Source organism: Paroedura picta, chromosome 3 (assembly GCF_049243985.1).
Source record: "Paroedura picta isolate Pp20150507F chromosome 3, Ppicta_v3.0, whole genome shotgun sequence".
Classification (NCBI taxonomy): domain Eukaryota; kingdom Metazoa; phylum Chordata; class Lepidosauria; order Squamata; family Gekkonidae; genus Paroedura; species Paroedura picta.
Window position 1 is genome coordinate 171,336,419 of NC_135371.1, and position 10,782 is coordinate 171,347,200.

Below are 10,782 nucleotides of genomic sequence, written 5' to 3' on the forward strand. Positions count from 1 at the left end.
TGCAGGAGTATCTGGACAAGAAGCCCCCACCTCACAACACACACACACGCACATCCAAAGAAAAGGGCTGTTTAGGCTACTTGACGTAAACCAGGGGTAGTCAAACTGCGGCCCTCCAGATGTCCATGGACTACAATTCCCAGGAGCCCCTGCCAGCGAATGCTGGCAGGGGCTTCTGGGAATTGTAGTCCATGGACATCTGGAGGGCCACAGTTTGACTACCCCTGACGTAAACAGTCTTATCCTGAATCCCTGAGTCCATCAAGGTCAGTATTGTCTGCTCAGACTGGCAGCAGCTCTCCAGGGTCTCAAGATCTTTCCCATCACCCCCTCCCTGCTCCTTGTCACTGGGGATGCTGGGGATTTAACCTGGGACCTTCTGCCTGCCAAGCAGAGGCTCTGCCACTGAGCCAGGGTCTCAGGCCAAGGTCTTTCCCATCCCCTTCTGCCTGGTCCTTCTAACTGGGGATGCCGGGGATTGAACCTGGGACCTTCTGCCTGCCAAGCAGAGGCTCTGCCCCTGAGCCAGGGTCTCAGGCCAAGGTCTTTCCCATCCCCTCCTGCCTGGTCCTTCTAACTGGAGATGCCGGGGATTGAACCTGGGACCTTCTGCCTGCCAAGCAGAGGCTCTGCCACTGAGCCAGGGTCTCAGGCCAAGGTCTTTCCCATCCCCTCCTGCCTGGTACTTTTAACTGGAGATGCTGGGGACTGAACCTGGGACCTCCTGCCTGCCAAGCAGAGGCTCTGCCACTGAGCCAGGGTCTCAGGCCAAGGTCTTCCCCATCCCCTCCTGCCTGGTCCTTCTAACTGGAGATGCCGGGGATTGAACCTGGAACCTTCTGCCTGCCAAGCAGAGGCTCTGCCACTGAGCCAGGGTCTCAGGCCAAGGTCTGCCCCATCCCCTCCTGCCTGGTCCTTCTAACTGGAGATGCCGGGGATTGAACCTGGGACCTTCTGCCTGCCAAGCAGAGGCTCTGCCACTGAGCCAGGGTCTCAGGCCAAGGTCTTTCCCATCCCCTCCTGCCTGGTACTTTTAACTGGAGATGCTGGGGACTGAACCTGGGACCTCCTGCCTGCCAAGCAGAGGCTTTGCCACTGAGCCAGGGTCTCAGGCCAAGGTCTTCCCCATCCCCTCCTGCCTGGTCCTTCTAACTGGAGATGCCGGGGATTGAACCTGGAACCTTCTGCCTGCCAAGCAGAGGCTCTGCCACTGAGCCAGGGTCTCAGGCCAAGGTCTTTCCCATCCCCTCCTGCCTGGTACTTTTAACTGGAGATGCTGGGGACTGAACCTGGGACCTCCTGCCTGCCAAGCAGAGGCTTTGCCACTGAGCCAGGGTCTCAGGCCAAGGTCTTCCCCATCCCCTCCTGCCTGGTCCTTCTAACTGGAGATGCCGGGGATTGAACCTGGAACCTTCTGCCTGCCAAGCAGAGGCTCTGCCACTGAGCCAGAGTCTCAGGCCAAGGTCTTTCCCATCCCCTCCTGCCTGGTCCTTTTAACTGGAGATGTCGGGGATTGAACCTGGGACCTCCTGCCTGCCAAGCAGGGGCTCTGCCACTGAGCCAGGGTCTCAGGCCAAGGTCTTCCCCATCCCCTCCTGCCTGGTCCTTCTAACTGGAGATGCCGGGGATTGAACCTGGGACCTCCTGCCTGCCAAGCAGGGGCTCTGCCACTGAGCCAGGGTCTCAGGCCAAGGTCTTCCCCATCCCCTCCTGCCTGGTCCTTCTAACTGGAGATGCCGGGGATTGAACCTGGAACCTTCTGCCTGCCAAGCAGAGGCTCTGCCACTGAGCCAGGGTCTCAGGCCAAGGTCTTCCCCATCCCCTCCTGCCTGGTCCTTCTAACTGGAGATGCCGGGGATTGAACCTGGGACCTTCTGCCTGCCAAGCAGGGGCTCTGCCACTGAGCCAGGGTCTCAGGTCAAGGTCTTTCCCATCCCCTCCTGCCTGGTCCTTCTGACTGGAGGTGCTAGGGATTGAACCTGGGACCTCCTGCATGCCTAGCAGTGACTCTACAACTAAACCACACTCCTTATCTCAGTGGTGAGTGGTCCTGCTAAAGTAGGGGGAGAGCACATTGACTATTGCAACATGTGCATGTAAAAGGCCCAAGCCGTACTCAACAAGCCAACAAAACCAAAACTCCCATGTCTGGCGTTGGGCAAAGGAAGATGGAAACATTAGTTTTCTTCTAAAAATCCTAAAACACACAGGACTAGTTATACCATTGCTGACCAGCAGAGGGCAGCAATAATCCAGGTACCTCGATAAGGCAGTGCCTGCTTACTTGTAATCCTAGTAACAGTCAAAAGAGGTCGCTGTTTTCCATGCGTTATTCCCAAGACTTTAAGCAGAATCATTCCTGGACTTTGTGAACACCCTTTGATAGTCCGAGCATCAACAGTGCTACTCAATGTCCCCCCACCTCTTGCAGAAACAGCACGGCCAGTGATCAGCGCTACTGGATTGTGGCCTCAGGATTCCCAATCTTACCTTCAGCCAGACGCTTTTCTTTTCAGCACATACAAGAGAATGCCGCTTTATTCTTCCTCTGCAGGAAACAGGCAGAACCTTTTTTGTTTTTTCTCCGAATTTATTTTATCCAAAGTTCTTTAAAAAAATATTTGGCTCTCTTCTCAAAACAAAGACACCATTATTCACAGTTCCATGTACAGATAAGCTATCGCTTTGCAAAGACTCACAATTTAAAAGAAGAACTGAGTGGGCAGGTGGGTTAGGGGGAAATTAGATGAGTTCCAAGAGGCCTGAACTTCATTCCTACAAACAACCCAGGTGAGGCCAGCAGACTTATGGCTCTTCCGTATTCTCATTTTTGTCTACTGTGTGTCCCTATCGGTTCGTGTTTTCTTCTTTTCCATGCATGGCATCACCCCCTCTAGTGGTCAATTTGATACTACGTTGCTGCATGTCTGGCATAAAAAAACTGCAGCTTCGATCTGCAGGGACGTACGCCAGACATGCACAGCTGTAATACTGAATTGACCACTAGAGGGCACCAAACATGTAGAAAAGGAAAGGAACTAACAGGGACATGGGAGCAACAGAAAAAACGAAGGTGTAAAAAACCACATTCAGGACCCTTCAATGGGCACAGGAGTGGCCGCAACTGCCTGGATTTACTTGTTTACAACAAGCTAGGGTGGCCCGCATACAAATCCCAAGGTTTACACCAAACCTTGACGCTGTGACGGGAGATTCCTGAAGCTGAAATAGAACTCCTCGCCTCTATCTGCCATCAAAGCCTCCAGAGCAGGGGAGACAAAACTGGGGCTCTCCAGCTGTCCTTGGAGTACAAGGACCATGAGCCCCTGCCATGTCAGCAATGGCTCATGGTCCTTGTAGTCCAAGGACAACTGGAGAGCCCCAGTTTGGCCACCCCTGCTTCAGAGCATTCAAGGTGGGCCCAACCCCTTGAGGAACAACGGGTGACTTTCACATGGAGCCACAACACCGGTTCCAAGCTAAAGAGCTCAGCCTACTTAGCCCCAAGCCCTGACCCCACATGGCACCCTCGGGGGCCTCCGCTCCCTACAAAGATGGATCAACCCTGGTCCAAAGTGCCAGGGCGGAAGCTCTTCCTTTCCCTACCGGAAGCTGCCAAGACCATTGACCTCTTGAATTGACCGACCCCGAATTCACAGATTTCCCCGAGCGGCCCAGAGGAAGAAATCGCAGCGAGCGCGGGGATCGGAGGGCTTCCCCTGAGGCCGGGCGCAGACGTAGAAACGGCGCCCGCAGTTCGGCCCCGGCTTCTTCACCGTCCGCAAAACGCAGGGCTCCCCGTGGGCCTTGCAATGGGGAGGGCGAGCAGGACCCGGCAGCAGGGATCTCCATAGGGCGGCAGATTGGCTGGGTCCGGAGGGAGCGGTATTGTCCCCGCAGTTCTTTGTTTCCCCGCTGGTCACATCCATAACAGGCTCTTGTCTCGAGTTCGCAGTGATCTCCTGCGAAACGCCGACCCCTTTCCTCACCGCCGAACCCTCACCCGTCCGTTCATCGCCGCCCACAGGAGACTCTTTCCCAGCCTCCTCTGCTCCCTTCAGCGTTGCCCTCAAACCCGGACAGACCCCGTCCAGGTCCGTTCCCCTGGCAGGGCTCTTATGACTGCTCCGGAAGAAGCAACGCAAGTCCCCTTGTCCCTTCTTCGGTGGGCCGGTCCTTCGCTTTTTCGACAGGCTTGGTCCCGTCCGGCTCTGTTCGGGGCCCTCGTCCCGCAGGCTGGCCTGCTCCACTTTCACCAGGAACCGGCTCAGCTTCTGCTGGGTGCCGGCAAACTCGGGCAGGAAGCGGGTGCAGAGCGGCGGGCAGGCGGGGGCGGCCAGGAAGCTGGCGCTCAGCAGCGCCTGGACGGGGCAGTGGTCTGAGCCCAGGACTTCCGGGAGGAGCTGGGCGTCCTTCAATTCCGAAAAGGCCAGGGCGCGATCGGCGAGGATGTAGTCGATGCGGGTGCCGTAGTTGGTCTGGCGGGCGCCGGTGAGGTTGCACCAGCAGGTGTAGGCGTCCTCTTGCCCAGGGTGGATGAAGCGGAAGGTGTCCACAAAGGGTCTCTCGTCCTGGGAATCCTTCCCCGGCTCCCACAGGAAACTGTCCAGCCAGCGGCGCCCGGGATTCTCCCAGAAGGACTCCTGGGGAAGAGAAGAATGCTTTTGGGAGACTGATTTCCCTACCGGAACTTGAGGTCGTACGCAGCTTGGGTCGTGTGGATCCGTTCCACTGGCAGAAGTTCTCCCTCCGGCAAGAGCGATGTTCCTCAAGGTAAGAAGGCCTCTGCCAGGGGAACAGATTCTAAGGCTACTTGCAGAGGTTGACTTACTCCAGGTTCAGAATCTGATCTATTTATTTATGTTTAAGGACCGAGGAAGAGCCCTGCTAGATTGGACCAATAGTCCAGCATCCTGCCACACAGAGGGGCCAAACCGTTCCTTTGGAGGGCCAAGAATGGTTGAAAAGTTGAGGCCTTCATAAGAACATCCAAAGAGCCCTACTGGATCAGACCAGGGAGGGTCCAGCTAGTCCAGCCTCTTGCCTCACACAGTGGCCAACCAGTTCCTCTGGAGAGCCCACAAAAGGACACAGAGGCCCAGGCCTTTGTAAGAACCTCAGAAGAGCCCTGCTGGATCAGACCAGTGGCCCATCTAGTCCAGCCTCTTGCCTCACACAGGGGCCAACCAGTTCTTCTAGACAGCCGCCAATGGGCCGAGAGGCTGAGGCCTTCCTCTGCTGCTTCTTCCTGGCTCTGGGATCCAGAGACTTATTGCTGGAAGGGACCTCCAGGGTCATCTAGCCCAACCCTCTGATGGAGGTAGCTTACTCACCACATCTCCCGGGTCACAGTGGTCAATGGGCTTGTGAGCCGTGTTGATGTCTCCCAGGATAACCACGTGGCTAGAAGAGAGATCAAGGAAGAAGAGGAAGAAGAGTTGGTTCTTATATGCCGCTTTTCTCTACCCAAAGGAGTCTCAAAGCGGCTTGCAATCTCCTTCAGGTACTGGTGGCCACCATGGCACCCTTGGGTGCCACGTTGGGGACCCTTGTTGTGTTCGATCCGCAACCCTCCCTACAGCAACAGTCAAATAAGGCGAGTCAGTATCACCCCCGCTGTACTGCAGGTCAGGCTGAGGGCTGCAGCTTGCCTAAGACAAGCCACCTAGTCTGTCCAGCTCAACTGGAGATTTCTCATTTTCGCGCCCACAGGAGGAGCAAGACGTACTTGCCAGCTCTCAGGAGAGCCTCTGCCCGCGCTTGCAGGAGGCGGTAGAATCGCAGCTTGAAGTCTCCGCGTTCCGGCTTGTCCGGGTCCGCCCGGGGACAGTACACATTGATGAGTGCCAGGGTGGTCTCCCGCCCATCCGAGGTGCTGCAGTGAGGGGTCGAACACATGGGTGCCAGAAAGATTTACCAAGCCAGACTCTGCCTCTCCTTCATGCAATCTCCAGGACAGAAGAGCCCCTGGGATGACCGGAGCGCAGTGTGGAGTAATCCGGGGGTGGCTGGGCAGGGGGAGGAGGGAGACCTTTCAACTAACGATTAGGCGACCTGGAAATATTCAGTCCAAGGCTTGGACATCCCTCTCTCGCGGCTTAAGAACCTTATGAGGGTCTGTGCCTTACAGCATTTGCAAAACCACTCAGCAGCTAGTCCCTGCAGCCCCCAGCCCCAGAAGGAGACAGGGCTGCCATGGGCCAGCCTGGCATCGAACACTTATTCCGATGGAGGGAGAAACCACCATCAAAATGATTTGCAAATGGTTTGCCCTTGCCGGTCTCTGCATAGCCAGCCTCCCACCCACATACTAACCAGGACGGTCCCTGCTTAGCTTCCAAAATCTGACTCGATCAGGCTAGCCTAAAGCCGCCTATTCAGTCCGTGACCGCCGCAACATCTAAGAAGGAAGTGATGTCATAATCAAGCGACTCCCACTGCCGACCACCAATAAGAGGGGTTCTTTGCCTAGCACTTCCTGCCTCATCCTCACCGGATACGGTGCCGGGTGACCACAGCTCGGCCCTCGCTGTCCAGCGCCTGCAGCTCCTCAGCCGTGAAGTCGCCCGTGTTTCCGTAGCAGCTGACCGCCCCGCCATGCTTGGTGAACACCCCTGACAGACCTTCCTCGGCCGCCTCGGGGGTAGCCCCAGTCTTACAGAAGGTTGCAACACCTGGAGAAGAACAGGAGGACGCAGAGTCTTAGCTGGGCCACAAGCTATGGAAGACACCAGACATTCCACCTGAAGCAGACCGGAAGAGAGATGGACATCTAGCTGAACTCTTAAGGCCAGTCTGATAAGAACATGAAAGAAGCCACGTTGGCTCAGGCCAAAGGCCCGTCCAGTCCAACCCAGGGGCTAAAACCCAGGGGCCATCAGGAGATCCACCAGAAGAAAAAGAAGAGTTGGTTTTTATAGCCCTCTTTTCACTGCCTGAAGGAGTCTCAAAGCGGCTGACAGTCACCTTCCCTTCCTCTCCCCACAACAGACACCCTGTGAGGGAGGTGGGGCTGAGAGAGCCCTGAGATTACTGAAGGAGAAGAAGAGTTGGCTCTTATATGCTGTTTTTCTCTACCCGAAGGAGGCTCAAAACGGCTTACAGTCACCTTCCCTTTCCTCTCCCCACAACAGACACCCTGTGAGGGAGGTGGGGCTGAGAGATCTCTGGCGGGATCTTTTACAGCATCCAGGGCAGTGCTGACCTCCTGCCTGCTGCCCCAGAGCAAACTGCAGAGCAAGATGCAGCAAGCCAGTTCAGTTGCAACGTTGGCAGCCGTGCAGGGTCAGTTTCCTCCGCCAGGCCCTCTCACCTGAGTAGCCGCTGCGGGTGCGGCTGAAGCTGAAATAGGAGCTGTAGCCCTCGACTATAGCCAAGGGCTCCTCCAGAAGGTCCCCTGCAAAGGAAGAACAAGTCAGAACGGGCCAAGCAGAGGGCAGGAGGGAGGAACAGGCAGCCCCCAACCACTCATTCGCCCCTCCTTCTCTTTAAAACCAGCCCCTCCAGCTCCTTAACTGCTATCACACTTTCTGTGTTGTCTCTGCAAATTGTTTTGCAAATAAGACAGTTCTTGTCACCTTACAAAGTGGTCCCAGAAGGCATGCCAACTGCAGGAAAAGGATTCCCTTTATAGTAGCCTTGGCTTATCCCATCGTACTGCAAAGGCGAAGAGATCCGCTCTAGTCCTTTATCTCAGGCACGGCCAGCCAAACTGTAGCTCTCCAGATGTCCATGGACTACAATAACCATGCGCCCCTGCCAGCGTGCTGCAAAATGCTAGCAGGGGCTCATGGTTATTGTAGTCCATGGGCCGCTGGAGAGCCACAGCTTGGCCACCCGGGGCTTAAGGCAAACAAGCGGACTCTATGTTGTTGGACACCTGCCTTTCCCCAGGCTCCACCCCCGAAATCTCCAGGAATCTCCCGGCCGGGAGTTGGCAACTCACGGGTGACCTTGGTCTCCTGCAGGCAGACCACATCCGCGTCCAGCGCCGCCAGGAGCCGCTTCGGCCCCGCCCCGGCCCGCAGCCCGTTCACGTTCCAGCTCACCAGCCGCATCCCCGCCAGGAGCGAAGGCGCCGGAAGACGTCACTTCCGCCCGCCCCTTCCCGCTCTCTGCAAACAGTAGAGGCTGAGTAAGGAGCCAGCTCTGTGCACATGAGCACTTCGGGTTCCGGTCCGACATCGCTGTGAGGGGCGGAAGGAAAGAGGGGGAGCGTCACGAGTGAAAAAGGAAAGTTGCTAATGTCGTGGATAAGAGCGGCTTAATTCTCCAGTCCTCCACATGCAGCTGGACGGGCCAGTCACAGTTCTTTCAGAGCAGTTCTCTTAGAGCTCTCTCAATTTCATCTACTCACAAGGTGTCTGTAGTGGGGAGAGACAGTGTTTGTAAGCTGCTTGGGGGATTCCTTCGGGAAGTGAAAACCCAGTTTTTTCTTCTCCCCAGCTGCAACTGAGCGGATTGAAAATTTAGACAGTATTTAGGGGCCTTGCCCAATCTGTCTCCATAACCATAAAGGGAAGGTGTTTGTAAGCTGCTTTTGGAAGAGGAAAGCGAAGTATAAAACTCCAACTCTTCTTTCTTTTGTGTGTAAAATGTTATAGTGTCCTCCCTTCAAAGCATCCGTTTTCTCCGGGGAATTTTAACTGTAGTCTGTAGATGAGCAACAATTCCAGGGGCTCTTCAGATCTCACCTGGAGGTTGGCACCCCCAAAACTCAGTGGAGTGCAATCCCATGAAGTCCCCCCTCCCAAGCAGCCCTTTTCTCCAGGGGAACTGATCTCTGCAGTCTGGAGATTAGATGAACACCTGTCAGGAGCTAGTGAGTTTTGAGTCCCCAATAAGGGCTGTATGGGGGCTGGACTGGATAGCCCTTTGGTGTCTCTTCCAGCTCTGATTCTGATTCCGCCATCAGCTGGTGTGGCCTCTCTTCCAAATGCTAACCAGACCCAACCCAGTTTAGCTTCCAAGATCTGATGCAGACAGGCTGCCTCTGCAAGACGTAAAAAGACAAGCAGACACCCTGGCAGAGTTTAAAAACTTAAAACACACACATTGAGTAGAAAATAAAATCAGAAAGGGGGTTAAAAGCTTGCTGTCTATCCTGGAAAGCTGCTCTCAACTTTGGTCCCCTCCTGAAAATAACCCCTCGGATGAATGCAATACAAGGAAACCAAAAAAGAAAAAATCATGAGTAAGATTTCCTGGTGCAACCACTTTCCCTTAGCCTCTATTTTTCTTGATCCTGCATGAGGGCCATTAATGACAGCTGTGCATGAAATCATGAAGCCACCTGAGCTTGCATCAGAACTTTTGCCTCCACACAATGCTCCTTCCCACACCTTTGCTTTAAAGAGACAGGACTTATTTTCCCCCAGGTAGTTGGCAGTCCTGCTAATACAGCAAGTAGAAGAAGAAGAAGAGTTGGTTCTTATATGCCGCTTTTCCCTACCCGAAGGAGGCTCAAAGTGGCTTCCAGTCGCCTTCCCATTCCTCTCCCCACAACAGACACCCTGTGGGGTGGGTGAGGCTGAGAGAGCCCTGAGATTCCTGCTCGGTCAGAACAGCTTTATCAGTGCCGTGGTGAGCCCAAGGTCACCCAGCTGGTTGCATGTGGGGGAATGCAGAATCGAACCTGGCATGCCAGATTAGAAGTCCGCACTCCTAACCACTACACCAAACTGGCTTTGTAAGGACTACAAAGCTGGGTGTCATCTGTTGATTGATCACAACTGGCTGGCTGTGGAACTCCAAATAATTTCTGCCTGCGAGCTTCACAGCAAAATTCAGCCATGTGGTAAAGAGAACAGAGCCCTGGGAAAGAGCTGTCCACAGTCCTGGAGGGGGGAAAATCCTGTCCCTTTAAGGAGAGGCTTAATAAGATGCTGTCCAGGTGATGCCATTTAACTCCCTGACTTGAACATGTATTTAGCCTCTCTTAAAGGGGCATACTTGTTTTTTTGCAAGGTTGTGGGCAGCCCTGTTTTTCAGGGGCTGCAGTATGTGTCTGATGCACAGATTAGAGTGTTAAACAATTTCTGGGGGAGACCCGAGTTCAAATCCCTGCGCAGCTGTGAAGCTGACTGGGTGACTGTGGACCAGTCTTTTCTCTCCCTCATAAGATATGAGCTCCCTGGAGGAAAAGCGGGATAAAATTGTCTGAGATGACTTAAACTGTGTTGCACACAGTTTAATTGTAATTTGGAGAAAAAAACGGAATTATTTTTATTCAGTTTTGTAGAGGGGGATATACCTAGAGACAGGAGGTCCCCCCTTCTCTGTGCAGTAGCAGCAGCAAGACTGGTGCATACAGCTAAATGGAGAAGTTCAGAAACTGCTACCATAGAAGACTGGCTAAAGGAGATGTTGAGCTTGTGGACTCAGCTAGATTAATGGCACCACCAAAGGGCAATAACCTGGAGAAATATTATGAACAGCGGACACTTTTCTGGAACTACATGAAGAAAATCTTTTCGGACTCTGCAAAATTTTACAAAACATAAAGAAAGTGAAGCAGCAGATAACTCTAATTTTTCTTAGCACAGGAGGAGGGTTTGTTTGTCCAGGAAGGTGACCTGGGTGGGAAGTCAAATTTTAAGTTGTGATTGTGATGTTTGTGTTATTTTTGTATGTGTTTTATGTTGTTGTTGGGGTTTTTTTTTGTTCAGTGATGATGTTGTTACTTATAGATTTATTTATTTATTTTATTATATTTATATACCGCCCTCCCCGGGGGCTCAGAGCGGTTTACATAATAACATAAGAACAATACATGGAACAGTC

At 53.9% G+C, this 10,782-nt stretch overlaps 1 protein-coding gene across 1 annotated transcript; it reads right to left on the reverse strand.

Moving 5' to 3' along the window:
* Positions 1–2,423: 2,423 nt before the first annotated feature.
* Positions 2,424–8,129, reverse strand: APEX2 (apurinic/apyrimidinic endodeoxyribonuclease 2). The gene is made up of 6 exons (XM_077329533.1): positions 7,946–8,129; positions 7,313–7,396; positions 6,494–6,674; positions 5,729–5,875; positions 5,334–5,403; positions 2,424–4,643 (listed from the first exon to the last, which is right to left on the reverse strand). Exons 1-6 carry the CDS (start codon positions 8,055–8,057, stop codon positions 3,654–3,656), a joined length of 1,584 nt encoding a protein of 527 aa, XP_077185648.1. The 5' UTR covers positions 8,058–8,129; the 3' UTR covers positions 2,424–3,653.
* Between the last annotated feature and the right edge of the window lie 2,653 nt (positions 8,130–10,782).